Source organism: Thamnophis elegans, chromosome 2, assembly GCF_009769535.1.
Source record: "Thamnophis elegans isolate rThaEle1 chromosome 2, rThaEle1.pri, whole genome shotgun sequence".
Taxonomy (NCBI): Eukaryota; Metazoa; Chordata; class Lepidosauria; order Squamata; family Colubridae; genus Thamnophis; species Thamnophis elegans.
The window spans coordinates 5,874,264-5,902,016 of NC_045542.1; the positions used below are offsets into that span (position 1 = coordinate 5,874,264).

At 43.5% G+C, this 27,753-nt stretch overlaps 1 protein-coding gene across 1 annotated transcript; it reads right to left on the reverse strand.

Annotated features, from left to right (window-relative positions):
• Positions 1-3,979: 3,979 nt before the first annotated feature.
• LOC116503881 (intercellular adhesion molecule 5-like) lies at positions 3,980-27,753 on the reverse strand. The gene is made up of 7 exons (XM_032210588.1): positions 27,504-27,753; positions 18,341-18,601; positions 16,754-17,071; positions 16,068-16,346; positions 14,456-14,731; positions 9,334-9,576; positions 3,980-5,053 (listed from the first exon to the last, which is right to left on the reverse strand). Exons 1-7 carry the CDS (start codon positions 27,559-27,561, stop codon positions 4,854-4,856), a joined length of 1,635 nt encoding a protein of 544 aa, XP_032066479.1. The 5' UTR covers positions 27,562-27,753; the 3' UTR covers positions 3,980-4,853.

Below are 27,753 nucleotides of genomic sequence, written 5' to 3' on the forward strand. Positions count from 1 at the left end.
AAGACAAAAGACACCCTGTCTAACTCACCTCTCTTTCTGTCTCAGTACTTTCATTGAAGATATAATTAAAACGTTAAAGCAAGAAAACGGACCCCCCATGCCCCTTTTACCTCATTTTATAAGAAAAGATGACTCAGTACCATAGAGCTGCAGGAAATACTTGGCTAGAGAGGTCACGAGTATTACTTCCTGGATTTTCCGGAGGGGAGGGGCACGGAGGTTGGAGGTCGGCTCGTGTGGAAAAAATGGTGGCAAAATTTCTTTGAAAAATATTTCCCTGGGATTATTTCACCATTTTAATCTGCTCAGTTCTTTGTATTAACATCTACATCATTCTGGATTGACTTGGAGTTCCTGCCTGCTGGTAAGTGAGCTGCGTTTTTTTCTTTTATTTTTTTAATGTATTTTAAAATAATATTTTATTTATTGTGCATAGGATTTTTTTAAATAGTTTTATTCTGTGTGGATTCTTTTTTTAAATTGTCTTACACTAATTTTGATGTTGGCAACAGATTCGTATTTATGATGGTTTCAGTGTCCTGGGGTCATATAATCACCTTTTGACAAAGTCAAATGGGGAAACCAGATTCACTTATGTTACTAACTTATCAGCTGCAGTTATTCACTTAAGAACTGTGGCAAGAAAGGTGGTATAGTGACCAAAGTTACAATGGCATTGAAAAAAGTGACTGATGACCATTTTTCACACTTAGCGACCATTTTCATCCACTTTCTTGTGGCTTCCTTCCCCCCTCCCAAGGCCTGGCATTTAAGAATTAAAGAACTTCAAGGGCATGGTAAAAAAGGAAGGAAGGAAAGAAGGACAGTCACTCATTTTTTAATGGGCTGGACATATGTGCTCATATAATCATGTCCCTTTCATTCTCCAAGAGGAAATGAAAGGCCAGAAGGTCAGTCTGTTCCTGCCTGGTCCTTCAAGGCATCTCACTTTCATTAACTTATTCTTTCGTGCACATATCTTGTCTGCCACAAATGCATTTCTTTCTGCCGAGGAGACTCCTTCAACACAAGTGATTGCATTTGCTTTTCCTCACAAAAGAATTCTAACATCAGCGGTTCTCAGCCCTCTGTATCTTAAGGTCCATTATTCGTTCTTTCTAGGACTGGGTCCCAGCATAAGAGAAACAAAAATGCTTCCTTTCCTCCCTCCTGAAATAAGTATTATATACTTATATGTAAAACATTCATATGTTGACATATATTCTGTGGTCATATTTGTCATTCATAGTCATTTGAGGGCTTGAAGTTTCAATGAAACTTAGCAATGAACTAAGCAGTTAACTAATGAAAGTTAGCAATGAGCATGAGTTGCGTTACAGATACTTTTGGTTTACTTCTAAGTCCCATCTGCAGCATGCAGGCAAGCACTTCAGAACTATTGTTCTACCCCTGGGTAGTGCCAGGATGCCAATGAAAGCATCCCCAAAGAAGGCTGTCAAGTTATACCAAGTGCTTAAGAATACACTATAGAAAAATAAAATCTTCTTCCTCAAGACACTTTCTTCTCCCAGATGACCATGAAGTAGGACTTAGAGTAGGATCTCCTCAACAAAATCAAGAAGCAATGGTGCAATGCACCTTTGCGGTTGCATGCTTTCACTCAGGCTTTTACAAATGCTCTTACTCAGAAAAGCCTAGGTAACTCAGCCCAAGAAAATTGGGGAAAGTTTTGAAGGTAAAAAGTGACAATGGCAAACTAAGAACAGCCTATTTTATTGATTGGGGTGTGTTTGGAGGTGATTTTCCTTTTTACTCAGTTACAAAAAACAGAATGATCTTTTTTTCTCCCCCGTGGTCTTTATTTAGGTTGTACTATTTTTGTTATAAGAATGTGTATCACAGAGGTGGGTTGCTACCAGTTCGCACCTATTCGGTAGAACCGGTTCGTCAAATCTACCGAACCGGTTAGAAGAGGTTCCACCAGTGGATCCGGAAAGCAGGCCACACCTACAGAAGAGGTTCCCAAAATTTTTTGAAACCCACCACTGACACACACACACACACACAAACACACACACACACACACAGACTCACACAGACTCACACAGAGCGAGAAAGAGAAAGAGAAAGAAAGGGAAAAAGAAAGAAAGGAAAAAAGAAAAAAAGAAAGAAAAAGTGAGAGAGATGGAAGAAAAATAGGAAAAAGGGACAGAGAGACAAAAGGGAGGGGAGAGAGAGAGAGAGAGTGAGAGAGAGAGAGAAAGAAAACACATGGCCGGCAAGCCACTCCCACCAGTCACATGGCCAGCAAGCCACTCCCACAAAAGAGGCCACACCCACAGAGTAGGTTCAAAAGAATTTTGAAACCCACCACTGGTGTCTCATGACAGAACTTCTGCTGATAGCAGAGCAGAAACATTGCCCTTGCCATTTCTCCTATTTTCCTGGGAACATAACTCATTCAATATAGCATGCAGGGAACATTTCCCTTCTATTATGCAATGTTTAAAAATATATATATTAACTTTATTCTTTAGCTTTTTAATCATTTTTATTATTTCCATACCATTATTTTCTTCTCCCAATAATAAAACACCCGTGTAAAACCAAGAACTACACGATAAGGCTAGAAGAACTGCTGAGTTGTGAAACCACCACTGGGAGAGGCTTGTCCTGAATTCATTGTACCTCAGAGATTTCTTTCCGGCATTCGGAAATATGACTTAGAGTTATGGAATGTGGCATCTTGATAATCATGAATTCACATACCAGTATTTAAAAATAGAAAAAGGCTCTAACTTTCAGGCGTGTGCTGTGAAAATTTGTAAGTGCAAATTTGCAAAAACAGCAAGGAGTTTTTGAGCACGCCGACTAGCAGTCTGAAGACATAATGAAAACGCCTTAATTGCACACAACACATGGACAGACTTACTCATAGTTCCTACTAGGAAACTATGAGCATCCTAAAGCAAGCTAAGTCCAAAAAACTCTAGAGAATTCCTGGAAGTCTGGCACTCAGACAAATCCACCATTAACGGACATATAGTGAAAAATAACATCTATATTTCATTTAAAAGAGACAATTAAAAAGTTAAACAGGAAGCAAAAAACGACTCCTCACCAGCAATCAAATCCCAGATAAGCAGAGCTTAATACTAGGATTAATACCAGACCAGCCAACAAGCAGTAAACAATATCACAGTCAAGGAACTACTAACCCAAGACTGTGTTTGTTAAAAATCTATACCGTGTACGGGTTCTGGGAAGTCGGGGGGGGGGGGGGAGGAGGAGGAGGGTCAGGGGGGTGGAGGGAGGGAGGGAGGGATATATATTAGGCTAGACCAGATGTGTTAGATCTCAATGCAATGTGACTTCACATGTATACTGTTTTTCTCTAATTTTTTTTTAAAAATAGGATAAGCCAAATACATTAACATATAGTGGAAATACACGGAGGGGAGGAGGAGTAGGAAAGAAGAAAGATGGGTAGAGAGGGATGGGAGAGAGGGTGGGGGGGAGGCAAAAAGGAAGGGGGGGAGTGGATCTGGAGAAAGGAGTGGTAGAGGGCGAGGGGAAGTAGGGCAGAGGGGGATGATGGAGGGAAGATAGAAAGTTGGAGGGTGGTGGAAGAAAGAGGTGTATGGAGAATGGAAGAGGTATATTGGGCGTTTATTTTCTGGGGCATTGTCGACAAGAGGAATTAGCAGCAATAGCAGTTAGACTTATATACCACTTCATAGAGCTTTCAGCCCTCTCTAAGCGGTTTACAGAGTCAGCATATCGCCCCCAACAACAATCCGGGTCCTCATTTTACCCACCTCGGAAGGATGGAAGGCTGAGTCAACCCTGAGCCGGTGAGATTTGAACAGCCGAACTGCAGAACTGCAGTCAGCTGAAGTAGCCTGCAGTGCTGCATTTAACCACTGCGCCACCTCGGCTCAATAATTGATGCAATTATTGTTTAATACTGTATGGTGTATACATGTGAGTGTATGAAAATGAAAATAAAATATATTAAAAAAAAGGAACTACTAACCCAAACGAACAGTAAAGAACAGCCTAATTAAGGAACTACCAAGATTACACTCCCATCATTATGACAGGCAGGCCACCCATCTATAAACAGAGAACAAACTCCAGTGCCTTTTAGCACTGATGGTGTTACTCAGTTGGGTCATGAAATGTCTGTAAGAAAACATCCAAGCTCAGAGAGCACAAAGCAGTAAATAATTTTACTATGCAACTTATGGTATTGTTTTCAATTTAATGGCAAGAGGAGAAATCCGGAAGATGCTTCAAACTCTACAACTGAGTTGTCCATTATTGCAAGAAAAGCCCAAGCTGGTGTGAACCGCTCTCTTCCTAGTGGTTCTGAGTGGTTTCCCCATATGTCTCCTCCTGGAGGTAACTCTTTTAAGATTTAAGATCCCCTTTTGGTCTTGATTGCCTTTTCAAGGGAAAGTCTGAACGACCACTTAGATGGCAGAGGAGATCTTCAGTTTTAAAAAAAAAAAGCAGGAGGCATAAGCACCGCCATTGCCTGAAAGTACAGAGGTCACCATCATTCACTCTTCCAAAGTCCAGTTGGACCGTTGCCCATCCGATGCTCAGGAGCTGAAGAACAGTTTGCCATATCTCTTCTTTCACACCATGGAGAAAAATCTGTCAATGTGGTCCCTCATCTTTGATTGGGAGCCACCTTGGAGTTGGTTGAAAGGTAGCCAGCTACGTGTGTTTTAAATAAATAAATATAAATAAATAACGACTTGACGGCATGGAATCAACATCCTCTTCTTTTTGCAGCTAAGTAGAGTGATGAACACTGAACACAGCTACGCTCCTGCTGGCATTGGGACAAGTGGTTCTTCAGTTTGTAGTAAACACCGGTCTCCTTAGACATTTGCTTTGCCGTTCAGGAATCTTTGCTCCGCTGAGTTTTGAGCAGTTTGTGGTGGCTGTTGCTCCTTCTTTTTCACTTGGTATTTCCTCTTCTTTTGTTTAGACCTTATCCAATAAGCTATGCCAGCCACAAGAGCAATAAACGCCACCACAGCAACTATATAGCCAATGATATGGCCAGTGGATTGCGGAGCTGCGAAAGGGGGGAAAAAATGAATGCATTAAAATTTAGCATTGAATAAGGTCCATAGCATTACAGTTCTACCAACTAGGTAGTAATAGTAGCAGTTATTTTTCAGGCATGGTCAGGAGTGGGTTCCTGCCAGTTCTAACCTCTTCTATAGAAGACGTTCCACAAATCTACAGTGCCGTTTAGAACCGGTTCCAGCTCCCTCCCCCCACCTGTCCGCACATCATCAAGATAAAGAGCGAGAGGAGGGATTCTGGGAGTTGAAGTCCACAAGTTTTAAAGCTGTCAAGTTTGAACACCCCTGGGAGTTTTTTTTCTAAATGGTTAGGGGTGCAAGGGTATTGTAACTTGACAGCTTTAAGACTTGCACATTTCAGTGCCAGAGTTCCTGAGCATGACTGGAGGAGGAATTCTGGGAGTTGAAGTCCACAAGTCTTAAAGCTGTCAAGTTTGAACACCCCTGGGGTTTTTTTCTAAAGGGTTAGGGGTGCGAGGGTATTGTAACTTGACAGCTTTAAGACATGCATGTTTCAAATGCCAGAGTTTCTGAGCCAACATTTTGGTTGCTAAGCAAAAGCATTGTTAAGTGAATTTCACCACATTTTACAAGCTGGCCATGCCCACCCAGTCACATGGCCAGCAAGCCACTTCCATTCAGTCACATGGCTGGCAAGCCACTCCCACAAAGCAGGCCACACCTACAGAAGAGGTTCTAAAAAGTTTTGAAACCCACCACTGGGCATGGTACATACTAATAAAATACAACTTTTAACAATCTAGTACAATAATACAGTACATTCAATAATATAGTACATTCCAATCTGAGAACACAAAATATAAGGCCTCTCTAAGATAATGGCCTATAGCAGGAGTGTCAAACTCAAGGCTCGGGGGGGGGGGGGGGCAGCAGCTAGAAATCAAAAAGAAAAATAACCCTCAGAAAATAGAAAAGAAAAGAAAGATGAGAAAGAAATACAGCAGTCTCTGTCTTGTGCATGTTTGTTTTCTCATGGTAAGAATCTACGCAGCCTCTTGTGGCCCAGCAGGAGCCGTTGGAGCTGCCACCAGACTCCGACAGCGAGGGGCCCTATGAGTCGGCTTTGGAGGATGTGGAGGACCCTGGACAGGGTTCCGACTCCAAGCAAGGCGCAGAGAGGCTGGTTGTCCACCAGGAGGCACCTGAGCCTTGGACCAGTGGGAAGGAGACAAGGGAGTGTGATCTGGACGTCAGCAGTGAGTTGTTCCTGGATGCCCGGCACCGAAGAGCTGATAGGCGTAAGGAACAGTTGCGCAAGTACAGGAGGTAATTGCACTCAGCTGGTGGTCATTAGGCTCCTCTCCAGACTATAAAAGGACTGCTTGTCCACACGCCCCTCTTGCAGAAGTCAACGCAGGAACTAATGCTGGAGAACATTATTGTGAGCTTGGCAGGCTGGATTGCTGCCATGGCTTATCTGTGCTGGATTGCTGCCAAGGACCTGTCTGTCTGTTAATTAAATGCCGTAATTTATCTTTGGCTCTGAGTGTGTGTTGGTGTGGGACGAGGGGGGTCAGAACAGCAGCCCTACAAATGCATTTAGAAGAAGATGCTAATACTATCTGGAATCGAGCCAGAGGAACACACCTGGATTTTGCCTGCACACCTTAAAATTGAAAATAAGCTTCAAAGGACCCAGAAGAGATAGAATAAAAAAAAAAGAGAAACTGAGTTCTAAAGATTATTCACTGACGAAGAAAAGAATGATATAGAATCAATCCACATAATAGAGGAAGAAAACTGAGACAAATAGGTGTGAAATCAATATCAGTTCTGATATACTAAGAGAACTCACATAGGAAAATAATATAGATGATTCGAGGAAACAACTATAGCAGATAAATTGGGTAATAGTAGCACTGAGCAGACGTGGTTTTCATTGGCCACCAGGAGATTTGAGTATAATGTGCCTAAGACAGCTTGGTAGAATGAAAACTCCTTCCATGAAAACTCCATTGAAGCAAGCATGTGAATTTGAGGAGGAAATTGAAAGATATATTCTCCAAGGAGTTTTGATAGGGATGGGAGAAAAGACAAGGGAATGTATGAAAGGACTAAGAGATAGGGTTTTTTTCCCAATAGAGGATGCAGAGAGACATGTTTCAAGGTATCTAATAAATAAGCGGAGCGCTACAGTACCTGCCAGCCAGTGGTGGGTTTCAAAAAATTTTCGAACCTACTTTGTGGGTGTGGCCTCCTTTGAGGGAGTGGCTTGCCAGCCATGTGACCTGGTGGGAGTGGCTTATCGGCCATGTGTTTTCTTTCTCTCTCTCTCTCTCTCTCTCTCTCTCTCTTTCCTGCCTTTTGTCTCTCTGTCCCTTTTTCCTTTTATTTTTCATCTCTCTCTCACTCTTTCTTTCTTTCTTTCTTTCTTTCTTCCTTCCTTTCTTTTTCTTTCTCTCTCTGTGTGAGTCTGTGTGTGTGTGTGTGTGTGTGAGTGTGGGTTTCAAAAAATTTTGAAACCTCTTCTGTAGGTATGGCCTGCTTTCCGGGTCCACTGGGGAAACCTCTTCTAACCCGTTCGGTAGATTTGACGAACCGGTTCTACCGAACTGGTGCGAACTGGTAGGAACCCACCTCTGCTTCCAGCAGATGAAAAAAAGGCAGAAAAAAGTAGGGATAAATCAGTGATGGGATTCAAATAATTTAACAACCGGTTCTCTGCCCTAATGACCATCTGGGTAGGTGGGGCTCGGTGGTCATGTGACTGGGTGGGCGTGGCCAACTCAAAGTCACTCAGGTCGATGGGCACTTTGTCTTAGCTGTTACAATGTCATAAGGGTTAACTGGAGAGGCAGTTTCTGTAAGCAGGGCAATAAAGATGAGGCTAGAGACAACACCAGAATGTTTCCTTCCTGCCTTCCTTACAGGATTAGCCCTGGAAAGTGGGAAAAACCCAAAATGAGATTTCTTCCAACAACCGATTCTCCGAACTGCTTAGAAAGTTACCAACCGGTTCTCCCAAATAGGTACGAACCGGCTGAATCCCATCACTGGGATAAATACAGGGAAGAGAGAAATGAATGGAATAACTGATGACTGAAAGGGGAGACTTTCACTTTGCTAAATGATAATCTGTGAAAAATTCCAGTAGTTGATCCTGGAAGACGTTTCTTTCAAGAATTATACAGCAAGAGTACGTCATCGCTCTCCTATCCCTGTCTCTGCCTTCCAAACCTCTACTGGGCCTCCCAATTTCATACTGTTTAATTATATTAATGCCAAATATTTGCCAACATGTCTAGTCCCTCCAGGAAATATTTCTTTGCTATATGAAGATGTTGAAGCAGGTGTATTAAAATGGAAATGTATATATAAAAGCTTAACCCAATCAGGTTAGCTAAAGATGACTAAAGATGAAATTCAACAATAGGTGAAAATACAAGTTGCAGAAGTAGATATAAAGATAATGGCAAATTATTGGAGGGCAATTGAATGAGCAGGATGCTGGCCAGTGGTGGGTTTCAAAAATTGTTTGAACCTACTCTGTGGGTGTGGCCTCCTTTGTGGGAGTGGCTTGCCGCCCATGTGACCGGATGGGAGTGGCTTGCCACCCATGTGTCCGGATATGAAGATGCCGACGACACTTGTCAGAACCACCTTAAATTATCTTACACACAGCACTGGCATGCATAAGAATATGATGTAAACTTGTTTTTTAAAAGGCATCTTTGGTTTGCGTTAAAACAACTTCAACGCACGCAATGTTCTGATTGCACCACAAACGCAGTAGTCATCCTTACCTTTCACAGAGGCACTGAGTTTTATAAATAGGAGCTTGATAGTGTAGAATAATCATATCCAAGGACCAGTGGTGGGTTTCAAAAAAATTTGGAACCTCTTCTGTAGGTGTGGCCTGCTTTCCGGGTCCACTGGTGGAACCTCTTCTAACCGGTTTGGTAGATTTGACGAACCGGTTCTACCGAATAAGTGCGAACTGGTAGGAACCCACCTCTGATGCTGGCATAAGAGACTACCTTCAAGTCCCTCCCTCTCTCTAAACCTTCTTAAACAGAGTCTCTTCACAATGAATCTTGGCTTAGCACCAGAACCATTTCAATTTTTCCCTTGACTGGGCTATAGATGGAAGGGCTGTGATGGCCAGAATTTTTATAAGTTTGTTTCACTGGGTTATAGGCTTAATGACTCACTACTTGACAAATAAAGTTAAATGCAGATTTGGCTGGTAGTTACAAGACGTAACATTGTGGTCATTCTCGTTCTTTAGGTCAAGGAGTTAACTTACATTCAACGTGTACGGTCACATCTCTAACATCAAAACCATACTGGTTAGTAGCATTGCACTGATATATGCCATCATGCTCTCTCTGGACTAGCTGTGGTTCCCCAATGTCATAAGGTCTCCCATCTTTCCAGCACTGAACAGTTGGTGTGGGGTTTCCCAAGGCTGAGCAGGTAAGTGTTGTCGTACTTCCCTCCTTCCAACTCCGTGTCTGGGGACAGCTGGAATCATCCATTTGGGGTCCGTCTAGAAAGGAGAAAGAAATGTGGTTAGTTTCACTGGTAATAATGGATGTAATGAAGCAATTATGCATTGCAAAACTGCAGAAGCATTGGTGATAATCTATTGCAGTTTATACAATGTTCATTGTCAATGGATCCTGGAATCTATAAGGATACCACCACGATCCTCTATAGAAGGAAATTTGGCCTCCAAAGGCAGAATTTAGCAGTTAGTGTGAAAGTTTGGGAATCCCAAGTCTAATTTGCACAGACCCCCATCTTACAGATACTTTGTACATAACTTTGTTTGCTTCCACTAACTGCAGGACCCCCTTTTCCTGAAGACATCTGCCCATCCTACCTACCAAGACTACAACGTTGGGAAAAGTTTTTTGTTTAACTCGTCTATGATTTTTCCTAATTGAATACTCAGATGTGGGTTCCTACCGGTTCTAACCGGTTCGGCTGAACCGGTAGTGTTTTGCCAGCCTGGGTTACTGGAACTAGCAATGACCCGGGCCTGCCACACTTACCAACCGGTTCCCCGGTCGGCGCAGCATGTCCCCCCCTTTTTAAAAATGTTCTGTACATGCGCAGATCTATTTATGGGCAACTGAACACGTGTGCGGATTGTGTGTCAGCCCTGCAGGCAAGCAAAACAAGCGTGCACACATAAGAGCCAAGGTGGCGCAGTGGTTAGGGTGCAGTACTGCAGGCCACTTCAGCTGACTGTTATCTGCAGTTCGGCGGTTCAAATCTCACCGGCTGAAGGTTGACTCAGCCTTCCATCCTTCCGAGGTGGGTAAAATGAGGACCCAGACTGTGGGGGCGATATGCTGACTCTGTAAACCACTTAGAGAGGGCTGAAAGCCCTATGAAGCGGTATATAAGTCTGCTATTGCTATAAAATTGCACGCATACCGAACCAGCAGTAATGCCGGCAGCAACCCACTCCTGGGAATACTCCACATGAATTCTGCATGGTTCTCTTTGGCCGTGGCACGACAAAACCACGCTCGTCAAAATAGCGGTGATAAAACCGCGTCGCTAAAGCCGCAACGTCATCACCGCAACGTCATCACCGCCGCTACAACAGCGCGGCAACAGAAGGGCGCTTTAAAACAGCACGGCAGCAGAAAGCCAATTTAAATTAAGGTAAGGGTTAGGATTAGGTTTAGGGGTTTGCTTTAGGGGTTAGGTTTAGGGTTAGGTTTAGGGTTAGGTTTAGGGTTAGGGTTAGGTTTACGGTTAGGTTTAGGGTTAGGTTTAGGGTTAGGTTTAGGGTGCTGAGTGCTTCGGAAGGCGCGGATTTGCCCTCCGCACTTATGTCGGCGCAGATAAGGGCTTCGCGGTTTTGTGGTGGAACCCTCTTTGGCCATGAAGTAGTTGCTTTGTGCAAATGGAGAAACTAGCACAAGGGGAAAGGATCAATCACTGTTTTTAGTTTTTTTCTTAAATTATGGAACATTTGAGTATCACTCTTCTTATATTATATCAGAATAAAATATAAATTATGGAAATTTAGCAAATCTTTTCAGGGCTGCTTCGAACGCCTCTCTAAAACAGCAGATGCTCAGGATCCCATTCTGGATCAAGAACCTATAAATAGTCTTTGACTTAGAATCATTTATTCAGCCCCTGCTTGAAATTGGGATGGTTCTGAACAAAGGAACATACTACCTGTATTCGGCATGGAATTTGCAGGGCCCTTATGTTCATGTGATGAAAATGTGTGTGCCTGGCAGTCCACCTTCCCTTACAACCAACCATAGGGACACAGAAACTGCCCCCATCTGCCTATTTTCCTCCTCACATCCCGGCCTGGTGGTGCCAGAGACTTGGGCCTTCTTTCTATCCCATCACACTTTGCTTCACTTATCTCTTCTGAAGATTGCCTTTTCCAATAGATTGACCAGCCAATGCAACATGTGCTTCCTATAGAGACCTGTTGTGGCCCAGCAGGAGCCGTTGGAGCTGCCACCAGACTCCGACAGTGAGGGGCCCTATTAGTCGGCTTTGGAGGATGTGGAGGATCCTGGACAGGGTTCTGACTCCGAGTAGGGCGCAGAAAGGCTGGTTGACCACCAGGAGGCACCTGAGCCTTGGACCAGTGGGGAGGAGACAAGGGAGTTGTTCCTAGATGCCCGGCACCGGAGAGCTAATAGGCGTAAGGAACAATTACACAATTACAGGAGGTAATTGCACTCATCTGGTGGTAATTAGGCTCCTCTCTAGACTATAAAAGGACTGCTTGTGCACACGCCCCTTTTGCAGAAGTCAACGCAGGAACTAATGTCGGAGAACATTATTGTGAGCTTGGCAGGCTGGATTGCTGCCAAGCCTTATATGTGCTGGGTTGCTGCCCATGCTTGTCTGTGCTGGGTTGCTGCCAAGGACCTGTCTGTCTGTTAATTAAATGCCGTAACTTATCTTTGGCTCGGAGTGTATGTTGGTGTGGAACGAGGGGGGTCAGAAGAGAGACCACCTTGCACCATTTGGAAAATCATACCCTTCTAAGAGATCACAAGAATGGCACCACTTCCAGAAAGGATGATGCAGCCTTCGTATCACATCAGTTGGGGTTCTTTCAAAAAGGAGCTCTTCAGAAGAGGTAAGTGGATCAAGGTATCATAGGGCAGAGAGGAATCCCAAGGCCTGTGGAACCCGCAGGATGGAAAGCAGATCCAAGACTGTGATATATTACTGTTAGGGCAGGAAGCTGTGTATGGGTGTCTTAGGGGGTAGATCATGTCTGAACTTGAGGGATACTGCAATGTGGGCCTAGGCTTGAACAGGGCTTCCCCAGAGCCTCTACCACAACCTGAGGCAGCCCATACTCTCTTTAATGACCACAATGGGAAAAGCCAGGAATGTGGTCACTGAGCAAGGCAGTACATGGGTGCCTCTCTTAATGACCACAACAACCTATGCCCATAATTCAGGGCTCCATTTTGGCTGTTAGGTCAAGAACTACCTGTATTCCTGATACGAGGGGATTCATTTTGTACAAATATAAGATCTCATGCATCAAGGAAGTCAAAGTATACCACATCTCCAGTCTGAAACACATCACAGAAACAAGTAACTCCTCTTTCACACAACCTGAATAGATTTAAATAACCAGTTGAGAATAATAAAGGGGTATATGAACCCGTGATCCGACAATTGCGCGATAGACATATGCGCGCCAACAAAATAGTGCCGATTAAAATGCGACGTCAAAATTGCGCCCACAAATATGCGACGTCAAAATTGCGCCGACAAAAGCATGATGACAAGCACAATAAAATTGAAAAAATGTTAGGGTTAGCGTTATAACGTATGTATACGTGCCCCACGTGCCCCACTATGTTAAAGGCCCAGCACACTCACTGGGCTGTCTATAGTTTGTTGATGATGCGATTTTGTTGTCGCGCATTTGTCGGCGCGCTATTGTTGAAAATCAATTAGCGATTTTGACGGTGCTCATTTGTCCGTCACGGTTTTGTCGGTGAACCATATGAACCTCCAAGAGTACTGAGCAAAATCAGAAAATATATTACTGATGTTGTTTAAAAAGATAAATAGTACCACAATGGGACATACGAATTGCTTTGAATATCAGAGATTAATCCTCCCGACAGCATTAAACCTACTAGTCTATTTGCCCCTTTGTTAGCCAGACTTGCATTGGGTTTCCTGCCTAGTTCATGGGAATAACTAAACCAAATAACCATCTTCTTTAACTCTAATTAGAACAATATATTTGCATCTTCATAAATTATCTGGGAGGTCCATTTGCTTTGAAACATCATTCCCCCTGAAGACATGGCTCTGCCACTTGGCCTGGGGATCTGGGAACAGGGCAGTGGTGGGTTTCAAAAAATTTTGGAACCTCTTCTGTAGGTGTGGCCTGCTTTCCGGGTCCACTGGTGGAACCTCTTCTAACCGGTTTGGTAGATTTGACGAACCAGTTCTACCGAATAGGTGCGAACTGGTAGGAACCACCTCTGGAACAGGGATATGGAGCTATTGAAGTAACTGTATTGTTAGAGAAACTGAGTATCCTCTCCCATGTATTTTTTATGTATTATATTGTTTTTAATGATTTTTCTTGTAATTTTTATTACTTAGTGTTGTGACTCAGCAGATGTCTTCTGTGAGTCTTTTCAGGATGCAAGATTAACACTGCAGCTGGGGCTCGTGAGTGGTGTGATCTGGGGATAAAAGGACGGATGGTGCCACGCCCTGGTTGCAGGAGTCAACGTTCCTTGGTTCGTTCAACATTGACTGATCATCGGTCGTGGTTTATGTAAGATACACTTGGAGAAGTGCTTTGTTTTCGGTAACCCTGATTCTAAGATACACTTGGAGAAGTGCATTGCTTGTAAGAGTTTTTGTTTGGAATTCGGTAATCTCATCAGAGACTTTATTTATGTTATTTTTGGGCTCGCAGCCAGTCCGAGCCGAGAACTGATAAAGAGAGTTCCTTTTAAGTTTGTTTGCCTGCCGTTTGTTAACGAGCGGAGAAGGGGGGGGGCAGAACACTTAGTTATATTGAGTTTTTGTGTGTATGTATTTGTTGAATCTATACAGTCACCCAGAGTCATAGAATTAAGATATGTGGCGATATAAATTTAACAAATAAACAACAACAATTTCCAAGTCCATCAATATGTACTTGGACACTAGGTGAGTTCCTGTACAAAAGGATGTTGGAAGCATCTACTCATATGATTCTCCTATTCTCCCTTCTGGGGTGCAGAGGCCTGGAATTACATAACACTATGCAATGGTGCCCAGTTTCCAAAGTTCATCCTAGCTGTAAAATGTGCTACCAGACTATTTGAAGCAAAGATTCAGATTCAGAGATTACTGAATTTCTAGGAATAAAACATGAGGTATATATATTTTTTCCTACTCACAGAAGACGGTAAGTTTCTGAGACACGCTTCTTTCCTTGGTGTGTCCATCAACGCTGAGGGTTACTTGGCAGATGAATTCCTGCTCATTATCCTCTTGCTGAGCAATCACTGTATGCTGCAGGAAAGCTACGTTGCCGGATGCTAATATTTTGGCAGCATCCCTGATCTGCATTTTAAAACCAGGGGAAGCACTGCCATCAGCGCTACATGTAATGTTCACTGTTTGACCGGCGACAGCTTCTGAACTGCCAATTTGCAAGGTGGGCTTTGGTAAAGCTGTGAGGGAATAGAGCAGAGCAGTGATAATGTACTTAGATGGTTATAAAATGATTAATAAAAACAGTTAAAACAAATGCTGGCTAAAGGCTATCTCTCTCTCCCTCCTGTCCTAGATAGCAATAGCAATAGCAGTTAGACTTATATACCGCTTCATAGGGCTTTCAGCCCTCTCTAAGCGGTTTACAGAGTCAGCATATCGCCCCCCCAACAACAATCCGGGTCCTCATTTCACCCACCTCGGAAGGATGGAAGGCTGAGTCAACCCTGAGCCGGTGAGATTTGAACAGCCAAACTGCAGAACTGCAGTCAGCTGAAGTAGCCTGCAGTGCTGCATTTAACCACTGCGCCACCTCGGCTCTTGAAGTCATTAAGGATAGAGGAGTCCTAAGTTCAAGTCCATCTCCAACCATAGAGGCCTAGTGAAGGACTTTCACCTTCACACTCTCTCTCAGTCCACATTCATCTCAAGAGTCCTTGTAGGGAAAACTTCCCTGTTTTAGAAGTAGCATAATTGAAATGACTGGATACCAGATGTTCCAAAGAAGTTAAATGGATGAGAGTAGCTGTTTCTTTTGAATTCTGCATTCTCTATCTGGTTAAGACCTGTGGACCTCTTTAAATAAATAATGGTAAGGGTAAAGGTTCCCCTCAAACATATGTGCTAGTCATTCCTGACTCTAGGGGGAGGTGCTCATCTCCGTTTCAAAGCCGAAGAGTCAGCGCTATCCGAAGATGTCTCCGTTGTCATGTGGCCGGCATGACTAAGTGCCAAAGATGCATGGGATGCTGTTACCTATTTTTCTACTTGCATTTTTACAGGCTTTCGAACTGCTAGGTTGGCAGAAGCTGGGACAAGTAATGGGAGCTCACTCCTTTTAAGCGGCACTAGGGATTTGAACCACCAAACTGCTGACCTTTCTGATCGACAAGCTCAGCATCTTTAGCCACTGAGCCATTGCGTCAAATACTCTGTGTCAAAATGCAGTAAAAACAAAACAATCATAAGTTGTAATGGCCTTACGCCTAATGGCTTTAGGTCGGATCTAAGTTCTGTATATATTTAAACTGAATAAGAATATTTTGGGGTTCATCCTAAAAAAGTTCTTCTTGCATCTCAATGAAAATAGACCAGGGACGAGTCACTTATCCCTCCAATTCCACTGGTTTCAAAGGGCTCTCTCTCTCAAGCTACTTAAACTGATCCAACCCATTATTGAAGTTTTGTTTTTCGAAATAAAATCAATCTAACTGCTAACTTCTAGGTTTGTTCAAACAGATGGAAGAAAACTCTTTTAATTCTCTCTGTGTTAATAATTACAGATATGAGACTCACCAAACACATTCACCATCTTTGTCACATTTTTGGTCACTGGCCCTAGAGAGACCATGCAGAGCAACTCATGCTCTCCAACTGAGGAAGAGGCTATCACAGCCTGGGCACTTGCCAAGTCCCCCATCACAGTGGTGTTGAAGGTCAGATATTCCCCTGCAAACCACAGATGAAACCTGGCCTCTCTGGCTGGGGAAACCTCAGGTGCATCACACGTCACTTTCATCGGGGTCCCAGCTTCTAAGAACAGGCCAGCGTGGAGCAGGGGAGTCTTTGCAAAATCTGCCCACAAAGTAAGAGAAATCATGTCAGTTATTGCAAAAGAAATCACAGCCACAATAGTACCTTCTCCTTAGCCTCTCAGGGGGTGAGTGCTGTTGGGGCAACTGTAGCAGAGATGGTATGCTGCCGGTACACACCCATTTGTGCGAACTGGGAGTGGCGGTGGTGCAAGGCTCCGCCCACCCACCCTGATATCATCACGGACCTTCTGTCCATGTGCGCGCGCTTGCTACCGCTACCGAACCGGTAGTGAAGAAAATAGGATACCATTATTGAACTGTAGGGGGCATCAAATCTATGCAAACAGTGGAATAGGTGGACCAACCCCTCCTGTGGAGAATTAGCATTGTCTAGCCACAGGGCGTAGTATGTCTAAATCAGAACTGGAGCAATGGATGGGATCTCACCAAAAGTCCATAATGATTTGCCCTGGGAGGTGTTTTTCAGGAGTGGTCCTCTTGGTCTCAGATCCAGGGATGTTTGGCAGGTGATTATCTTATCGTAGTCATCTTTCTGAGCTATTATGGTATGGTTGACCATAACACCATCAGCTTCAGGCCGAGTGTGATCCTCAAAGGTTTTTATCCGAAGTTGCTCTTCTCCTTTCAGCAAGGTCACGGTGAGGTTCCGGATGGGGGCTACACCAAAAACCCGGCATATCAAATTATACGGCTTGCCGACTTCCATATCTGTTACTGGATCCAGTTCAATACTCGCTGGAGATTCTGAAATGAAATAAAATGTTCCAAATCAGTTTTGTTTGATTAGCATATGCTGCAGTGGTGGGTTTCAAAAACTTTTGGAACCTCTTCTGTAGGTGTGGCCTGCTTTCCGGGTCCACTGGTCTAACCGGTTCGGTAGATTTGACGAACCGGTTCTACCGAATAGGTGCGAACTGGTAGGAACCCACCTCTGATATGTTGGAAGTATAAACAAGCAATAGCACGGCTCTTCTGTTATTTATTCTATGCAATAAAATTATCTCTACCTAAATGTATATTTTCCTGTACATTCTAAGTCAAACTTAGTAGATTTTTATATACCTATAAGGGGCAGTGGATGGAATGCCTTAGCTTTCCCAAAAGAAATATCTTGTCTCTTTGTCATCTGAAAGATCTATTTCTATTTGCTTGCCCTAGGTAGATAATTATTTCTATCTTATTTGCCTTAGCTAAGTGTCTGCATTCTTGCTAGACATTAATGTAGGTAATCCTCACCAAAATATAGCTGTCCTTTGTCAACTCCCCAACACTTGATCACATATTCTCCTGACTATTTTCCCCTAAACACTTTGCAATGTAAACTATGCAACCTGTCTTTATTTTCCTAAAAGGAATCCAGGGGAGGAGATGGAGAGAGATGTTGAAGTGTTTAAAATCTTGCTTAAGAAAGCCTCCCCTTGTGGGTGGCTTGCCATGGTGTGCCCCCCTCCTGCTGCCCTCCATAGCAGCTTCATGTATTTCTTCACTGTTTTAACTTCGTTGTACACTGCTGCTCCCACTTTTAGCGAGATGGTCAGCTATAGCATTTTGATAAAGGAAATGAATCGATTGCAACTGGTGCAGAACAAAACTCTCCTGTTTTGGGAAGATAGAAAGTTGGAGGGTGGTGGAAGAAAGAGGTGTATGGAGAGCGGAAGGGTTATATTGGGTTTCTATTTTCTGGGGCCTTGTTGACAAGAGGAATTGATGCAATTATTGTTTAATGCTGTATGGCGTTGGCTATGTACAGTATACATGTGAGTGTATGAAAATGAAAATTAAAAAAAATATATGAAAAAAAAACCTCTCCTGCATAAGTATCCCAAATTATTCAATAAAACTGTTTTAATTGCTTTTATTCTGGTTTCTGTTATTACATTACTACAAGTCAACAACAGATAAGGTTTGATTCTACCGGAATAAGTGACTTGTGGCTTTCTGTTGAATTATAACTGAGGGTACTTTAGATGCCCAATGTTTTGCATTTGTTATTACAATCATCATGTGACTTACTGTAAACAGTAATGGTTGTTACTGCAGTTTTTGTCGAGTTAGCATTAACATAGCACAATGATTTAGTGTTCCAGTCATTGATGTTGGTTATACGGAAGGCTTTCCAATTGGATCCAGTTCCAATGAGTTCTCTTGTGAAGCGGGTTTCAAGGCCAATTGTATCTGCTTTAGTACTGGCACTGCAGTTTATCTGAAGCGAACCTCCAAATTCCACCACAGGATTTTCTGGCCAAATTCTTACAAAGGTTTCCTCTGCGAATCCTGATTTTAAAAAAACACACAAACAAACACAAACTCAATTGGCATAAAAATACAGTTAGAAAAGAGTGGAACGAGCTTGAAAGCAATGAGATTTAATTTTAAAGTATTAACTGCATTCATCATCCAGAATCACTTCGGTACCCTGTGCAGCCACATAAATATAAACATATAAATTACAGGCATTAATGAATGTGGATGAATAAAGCAGGCAATAAAGTTTTTATCTGTTTATTCAAGTCACTCTGTTAGGGTCTATTAAGCTTTGGGGTGTTATGAACGAACAGCTGTCATGGATTTGATGAGACGCAGCATTGATCCTGAAACAAAAACAGGTCTCTATCTGCAAGATTGCTACTTTTGCCAAGTCAGGGCCAAGAGATTAGAGCAGAATTTCTCAATCTTGGCTACTTTAAGCGTGGCACGACAAAACCGCGCTCCACTAAAGCGCGCCCGATTAAACCGTGTCGCTGACGTCATCAGCAGGGCGACAACAGCGACCGCGGAGAAAAAAGGGCGCTTTAAATAGCGCTTTGAAAGCAAGCCGATTCAAGTTAAGGTAAGGGTTAGGTTTAGGGTTAGGTTAAGGGTTAGGGTTAGGCTTGGGTTAGGTTAAGGGTTAGGGTTAGGTTTAGGGTTAGGTTAAGGGTTAGGATTAGGTTTAGCGTTAGGTTAAGGGTTAGGTTTAGGGTTAGGTTTAGGGTTAGGTTAAGGGTTAGGGTTAGGGTTAGGTTTAGGGGGGTTAGGTTTAGGTTTAGGGGTTAATTTTAGTTTTAGCGTTTACAGCGTGCTTTTTTCGTCGCACTGTGATGACGTCAGCTACGCGGTTTCGGCGAGCGCGCTTTAGTCGAACGCGGTTTTGTGGTGGAACCACTTTAAGATGTTTGGATTTCAACTCCTTCAATTCTGGGTATTGAAGTCTACTTCTTAAAGTAGTCGGAGTTGAGAAATGCTGGATTAGAGAGAAAGGGCATATGCCCATATGCCCATTGCGACTATGAGAGGTATTGACAAATCAATTCTCTCTTAACTTAGTTGCTGTCTGAGTTCTGAGCAGGAATTAGGATATCTTAGTATAACTTTGCAGAACTAAGAGTTAGATATTTCCTGCCCTTTCTTTATTATGAATATCAGGAACTCAGTTCTTTGATCAGTATCAAGCCATGTCTCGTTCCCAAGGGCTGGTAAAATTGCAGGAAACCATTCAATATTTGTTCTAACTGCTTTGTTAGAGAGGAATTATACTCCTCTTGGGAGGAGGGTCAAGTTCAAACTAAGGAGGAGATCTGCCTTCCCAAAGATGCGCAATTTGGATATTTCAATCCTTGCTGTTGCACTACCGATATTTCAAAAGCATAGACACTTTTCATCCAAAACTGTCCATTCACTCGGACGCATCTCCAGAATAGGGTGAAAGGGCGGGGGGAGAGAAGTAGACTGAATTTGAATAACTCCAGATTGCTTTGGAATCTGAAGAATCCCTCTCACTGAAATTTGTTCTCCAACCACCAAAAATATTGCTGTAATCTTCACAAGTGTTTTTCATTAGTTAGCACATTCCTGCCCTCTTGAGTGCTTCAGTAGAAGTCAACAAGGGAGGTTGAGGTAGGGTGCCAAAAAGTAAAGATGGCAACCATGGCCACACAATCAAAAGCCTCACTCCTGGAGGGGGGAAGAGAGAGAGAGAGAGAAGGAGAGATAGTAGGAGAGGAAGAAGAGATGTGGAGGAGAGGTAGGGGAAGAAGAAAGAGGTAAGGAGAGGTGGGTGGAAGGGAGAGAAAGAGAAGGAGAGGAGGGAGGAAGAGAGAAAAAGAGAAGGAGGGTGGAAGAGAGAGAGAGAGAGAAGGAGAGATAGTAGGAGAGGAAGAAGAAATGTGGAGGAGAGGTAGGGGAAGAAGAAAGAGGTAAGGAGAGGTGGGTGGGAGGGAGAGAAAGAGAAGGAGAGGAGGGAGGAAGAGAGAAAAAGAGAAGGAGAGTGGAAGAGAGAGAGAGAGAGAAGGAGAGATAGTAGGAGAGGAAGAAGAAATGTGGAGGAGAGGTAGGGGAAGAAGAAAGAGGTAAGGAGAGGTGGGTGGGAGGGAGAGAAAGAGAAGGAGAGGAGGGAGGAAGAGAGAAAAAGAGAAGGAGAGTGGAAGAGAGAGAGAGAGAGAAGGAGAGATAGTAGGAGAGGAAGAAGAAATGTGGAGGAGAGGTAGGGGAAGAAGAAAGAGGTAAGGAGAGGAGGGAGGAAGAGAGAAAAAGAGAAGGAGAGAGGGTAGGAGGGTGAAGAAAGAGGGTAGGAGTAGGGGAGAAGTAAGGGAAGAAGGGGAAGGAGAGGAGGAAGGAAGGAAGTAGAGAAGGAAGGGAGGGAAAAAAGAAAGGAAAGAGAAAATAAGGTGGTGTCATAGCAGGTGTGAAGGATGGTAAACAATGCATTCCATATTATACCTTATAACCTTTTAAATGGAATAATAATAATATAAGAATGGCAAAGAAAAAGAATAACTATGTGAATGTATACCTATAACTGTATGTAAGAGTATAAATGACAGTAAAAATATAAAGCACAATATAGGTAAATAATACTTGATCATAAGTAGCTAAGTATAAATAAATAAAGAAATGTATATAAAAATGGATAATGAATAACAAGATTATGAACGCAAGATAGAAATGTATAGAAGGGAAAACACTAACTGCAAAGAAACCGATTCGGAACTGCTGTATGATATACGATGGGACTTATTGTTCCTATGTTGTTTTTAAGTCATACGTTTGTTTCTGTTGATGTGCTTATGTGTTTAAAATAAAAATTAAAAAAAAAAAAGCCTCACTCCTTTTTTTAAAAATTGTATCATTGCTCTGACTGGGGATTCTATTCATAGCAGTCTCAACCCTTCAGAGTGTGGCAGATTGGAGAAATCAGTTCTGAAAGTTTGGCAAAAAGTTGTAGCCTAGATCAGGGGTGTCAAACTCGGTTTCATTGAGGGCCACATCAGGGTTGTGTTTGACCTTGTGGGGGAGGGGCTGGGGGCATGGCCAGCTCGACATCACTCATGCCAGGGGCTCCTGTGGGGGCCCAAGCACTCTGCCAGCAAAAATGGACTCCCAAGCTCTGCTTCCAGCTGCAACGGCCTCCTGCAACACTCTGCCAGCAATAACGGAGCTCGGGGCCATCACATGCAGCCCTCCTGGGATCCTTTTTCACTGGCAGAAGCACAGTTTAAGTTTAAGTTTAAGTTTAAGTTTAAGTTTAAGTTTAAGTTTAAGTTTAAGTTTAAGTTTAAGTTTAAGTTTAAGTTTTATTTTATTTATATGCCGCCCTATTCCCAAAAAGGGACTCAGGGCGGCGAACAACTTAAACGGGCAAGGGAAACATACAAGTACAAAATAGACATTTAAAATGACCAACAGCCACACAAGTCGAGAGGGGAGGGGAACTCATCAAACCCAGGCCTGCCAGCACAGCCAGGTTTTAACAGCTTTTCGGAAGGCCTGGAGAGAGGTGCGGGTCCGAATCTCCGCGGGGAGTTCGTTCCAAAGGGCCGGAGCTGCAACAGAGAAGGCCCTCCCTCGGGTAGTAGCCAGGTGGCATTGGCTGGTAGACGGAACCCGGAGGAGGCCGACCCTGTGTCATCTAATGGGTCTTTGGGAGGTAATTGGCAGCAGGCGGTCTCTCAAGTACCCAGGTCCAATACCATGAAGGGCTTTATAAGTGATAACTAGCACCTTGAGGCGTATCCGGAGACTGATTGGGAGCCAGTGCAGCTCGCAGAGGATAGGTGTAATGTGGGTGTATCGAGGTACACCCACAATCGCTCGCGCGGCCGCATTCTGGACCAGTTGAAGTCTCCGAATGCTCTTCAAGGGCTGCCCCATGTAGAGCGCATTGCAGTAGTCCAGTCTTGAGGTCACGAGGGCGTGAGTGACTGTTGCGAGTGCCTCCCGGTTCAGGTAGGGACGCAACTGGTGCACCAGGCGAATCTGGGCAAATGCCCCCCTGGTCACAGCCGACAGATGATGTTCTAAAGTCAGCTGTGGATCAGTGAGCTGGTCCTTTGCTGTTTCCAGGATAGCCCTGCAGACCAGATTTAAGCACCCACGGATCCGGCCCCGGGGCCTTGAGTTTGACACCCCTGGCCTAGAGAATGTGGAAATCTTCTACTCCTGTAATTTTTGGAGGTGTTGCCTCTGGCCACAATCACTGGATGTGCTCAGATGTGACTCAGAAGGTGCTTCAAGCCTTCTTTTTTCCCCTTTGCACAATGAGTCATTGACTTGCTTTTCCCATCTTATGCTTACGGTACCTGTCTGTCTGGGATTAACTGCCACACCTTTAGCCTTGCCTGTGTTAACAGAAATATAGCTCCTTTCCAGAAATTGCACAACTGAGTGAATAGAAGAATGGGCATTTACAGAAACCCTTGTGTTACTATGTTGCAACTCTAAGCTTTATTGCTGTCCCCCTAAGATCACAGATCATCTTGAATCAACAACATGGGAAGGGCTGCTAGATGTTCTGCCTATGTTGAAACTCGAGAAGGAGCCTTTTGGCACTCTCCAATCTGAATAATCTTCGTGCCAAGGGAAAAACAAGTGACCAAATATTCAACTGAAATGCATTTCAGCTGGGTCAACAGATTGAGTGGCGTTGGGTGGCTGTGTTTCATATGAATTCTCCAGAATTCTTAAGCAACTGCTGATGGGAAACGTAACCCCACATTTTTCATATTTTTCAAAACTAAGCCACTCTTGTCTAAATCTCACTGTCAACACATTTCTCCTAAGTTCTAGTTTGCTTCTCTCTTTGATTAGTTTCCGTTCATTGCTTCTTGCCCAGCCCTCTGGTGCTTTGGAAAATAGGTTGAACCCCCCCCCCTTTTCTTTGTAGTAGCTCCTCAAATATTGGGAGACTGCTGTCATGTCACTCCTAGGCCTTCTTCTAATTAAACTAGACATACTCAATTCCTGCAACTGTTCTTCATATGTTTTAGCCTCCAGCCCCTTAATTGTTGCTCTTCTCTGGACTCTTTCCAGAGTCTCAACATCTTTGTTATAATATGGTAACCAAGGTTCACCGACAAATGCGTGCACGTCAAAAGTGCGCTGACAAAACCGCGGCGAGAAAGCCGTGATGTTGAAATCGCACCCACAACAGCGCGCCGACAAAAGCGCGCCATCAACAAACAACGCGAAAACAAGGGAATAACCCTAACCCTTACCTTAACCTAATCGCGCTTTTGTCGGCGCACTGTTGTGGGTGCGATTTTGACGTCGCAGCTTTCTCGCCGCCGTTTTGTCGGCACGCTTTTGACGTGCGCGCATTTGTTGGGTCACGGGTAACCAAAACTGGATGCAGTATTCCAAGTGTGGTCTTACCAAGGCCTTATAGAGCGGAACTAGTACTTCTTGTGATCTTGATTCCATCCCTCTGTTAAAGCAGCCTAGGATTGTGTTGGCTTTTTTTGATGGCTGCAAGACACTGCTGGCTCATATTTAAGTGACTGTCCACTAGGATTCCAAGATCCCTCTCGCTGTTACTGCTATCGAGCCAGGTTCCACCCTAGTCTCCAAACCTGTACATTTTGTTTTTCTTGCCTAAGTGCAAAATATACTTTTCTCACTATTGAATTTCATTTCATTTTGTTAGATAGGGACCAGTGTTCAAGTCTGTCGAGATCCTTTTGGATCCTGAGCCTATCTTTTGGGATGTTTGCTATTCCTCCCAGTTTGGTGCTGTCTTCAATTTTGAAGAGCTTCTATTCCCTCATCTAAATTGGTTATAAAGATATTGAAGAGTACTAGGGCTAAGACAGAACCTTGGGGTATCCCACTGCTTACTTCCCTCCATGTAGATGTAGCTCCATTGAGGATTACGCATTGAGTGTGGTTTGCCAACCAGTTACAAAATCCATCACTTTATCAAATTTAGAGTAAACTTAAGAGTAAATTTTGTGAGTAATTCTAGAGAGGAATGTTTGTTCCTCCTCTAGCAAAGCCTCCTATCTCAACCGTTGTGTTGTTTTCTGAATCAACAGTCAACAGGTATCTCTAAGAGACAAATCTTTTTTTTAAGTTTTATAAATTTTTATTTTAAACACATAAACACATCAACAAAAACAAACACATAACTTAAAACAACATAGGAACAAGAAGTTCCATCGTATATCATACAGCAGTTCAGCATCGGTTTCTTTGCAGTTAATGTTTTCCCTTCCATACATTTCTATCTTGCATTCATGGTCTCCTTATTCGTTATTAATGTACAATTCTATATTTATTTATACTTAGCTATTTATAACCAAATATTGTTTACCTATATTGTGCTTTATATTCTTACTGTCATTTATTCTCTTATACATTCAATTATACAATTATAGGTATACATTCACATAGTTATTCTTTTTCTTTGCCATTCTTATACTATTGTTATTCCATTTAAAAGGTTATAATATACAGTTTGAGTTGCTTTGTTTACCATCCCTAGCACCTGTTGTAACACCACCTTATTTTCTCTTTCTTTTCTTTTCTCTCTCCTTCTCTACTTCCTTCCTTCCTCCTCTCCTTTCCCCTTCTTTCTTCCCTTACCTCTCCCCTACTTCTAAGAGACAAATCTAACTTACATCTACAAGAAAATATAGGCTGGAGAAGATACTTCATCCCCACCTCCTCCTAATGTCTGGCCAGCACTCAAAGGATGGGCTTCAGCATCTAAATATTACCCTGCTGTCCTTTAATTAACCAACTCAGCCTGCAACAAAATTGGTGTCTTGCCTCCACAAAATAATTGCCAAATAATATTCAACCCACCAACTTATTTATTTGTTTGTTTGTTTGTTTGTTTGTTTGTACGATTTATAGGCCGCCCAATCCTGGAGGATTCCGGGCGGCTTACAACGAAGGAAAAAATAAAAATGAAAATAAAAACAGGTTAAAATCAATACACATACATTCGTTATGATCGGGGCTGGACCTCAACAATGAGGTCAACAGCCCCAGGCCTGCCGGAATAGCCAGGTTTTAACAGCTTTTCTGAAGGCCATGAGAGTGGGTAAGGGCCAGATTTTTGGGAGTAGCTAACTGTGTTTTCATGGGAAATCAAATGCAAGGAGGTGGAAGTATCTGAGTATTCTTAGAGTTGATGGGTGAAACCTCTTGTTTCTTTTTCTTCTAGCAAATTGACTGCAGTGTGCAAAACTCCAGGGAAGGTGTGTCAAAAGAAACCATTCTTATCAAGCCTTCAGGTTGGGGAAATAATCAAAAGACCGGAGGGAAGGAATGCTTAAGACAAACAATCTGCAATTGGTGTCTCAGAAACTGCTTTGGGGGAAATCCCCTAACTTTTTTAAGATTAAAAAGTCCTGCTCCTACCCTTTTCCAGGAAGAGGCAGAGGGACAAGAAGAAAATTATAACTTTAGGTCAACAAGTGAACATTAACAGATTAACAGAGTTGGAAGGGACTTTGTACATCATCTAGTCCAATCCCGCTCCAAGCAGGAGAAAATGCCCACAGCATTTCTGACAGATGGCTGTCCAGTCTCTTCTTGAAAGCCTCCAGTGATGAAGCTCCCAAAACTTCTAAAGGCTAGCGGTTCCTTTGGTTGATTGTTCTCATTGCCAGAAAGTTCCTCCTTATTTCTAGTTTGAATCTCTCCTTGGTCAGTAAGGTTTGTGTATGTGAGCATGTTTCGTTTGGACTAGAATCTGCAGCTTTCTTGACAAAGTTTTGCAGAAGTGGTTTCCCCTTCGACAATGTCCCTAACCAGGGCCGGGTTTTCCTATAGGCTAACTAGGGCTTCAGCCTAGGGCCTCAAGATCAAGAGGGGCCTACATTCAAATTGTTAGCAAAATTAAAATTACACTATTCTAAAAACAGTGAACACTAAAACACTGAACTGAAAATAAGGAGAAATTCTACGCAGATGACTAATAAACAAACATAAAAATGTATTGGTTAAGATCGCTCCAGCGCCGCGGCAGTTGGGGAGCCCGCCCATTTTCCCGGCACCGGCGGTTGGTTGAGAGGCGTGGCCGCTCCCAGTAGCCGCCCCGTCGACGCGGAGCCCACCAGCGGCCAGGCAGGTGAGGGCGAGGGGGCCGAGCCGGGCAGCTGAGCGCAGCAGGGGAGGCGGCTGGCCTCGCTGCCTTTGCCGCAGAGCAGAGCCGCCCTCCGTCGGGAGGCCAGCTATATATATTGATATATATTGATATATATCACAGTAATGATGTATTTTATTGTCTCTCATGCAATTTACAAACTTAAAAATGGGAGGTGAAAGGGCCTCATAAGTGGAATAGCCTGGGGCCTCTTTTCATCTAAATCCGGCACTGTCCCTAACTCATAGCTTCCAAAGGATTTTAGCCCATAGAGTGACTGGCTCAAAGCCACCCAGGTGGTTTCATGCCTAAAACAGAACCACAACTCGGAATCCCCCCCAGTTTCTAACCCCTACCTCCAAGTAGTAGCTCTCTAGTGCTGAAGTTTGATCTGAGTTCAACCTCATGTATTCATTTCCAGTGCCACTCTTCAGACACATAAATAAAGTAACTCTGTGCAGCCTGAATTAAGGGCACTAAAATCTCCCTGACCAGAACAAGCTTCCTTTCCGGACAGGTCGGGAGCAGAGCATTGTGTTTAGGTAGAGCAGTGTTTCTCAACCTTGGCAACTTGAAGATGTCTGGACTTCAACTCCCAGAATTCCCCAGCCAGCATTCGCTGGCTGGGGAATTCTGGGAGTTGAAGTCCAGACCTCTTCAAGTTGCCAAGGTTGAGAAACACTGAGGTAGAGGATCCAGAGAGGCAATTCCCCGCATCAAAACCTCTTAAGATCCCACATTCCACCGGTGGCAGATCTCCGCTTCGCACTAGGAACGGAGAGTTTGCAGGAAGAAGATATGGTGAAGAAGGGGGGAAAATAAACCTACCTTTTTCAAATGCCCAGGAGCCCAAAGCAGCGAGGAAAAAGACGAAAGACCGCTGCATGATGATCGAGGCGAAACTCAAACTCAGCGAAAGGCTTTTTTCTGCTCGGGAGGCGGTCCGAATGTAGCCCAGTGGAGATTGAAATGGAAACCCTGGTTGCAGCCGCTTAGATCCAACACACACAGCCCGGCGCCTGAGTCCCTTTTGCCCGGCTCGAAGCCTTGCTCCTCTTTTTATAAATGTTCCGGGAAA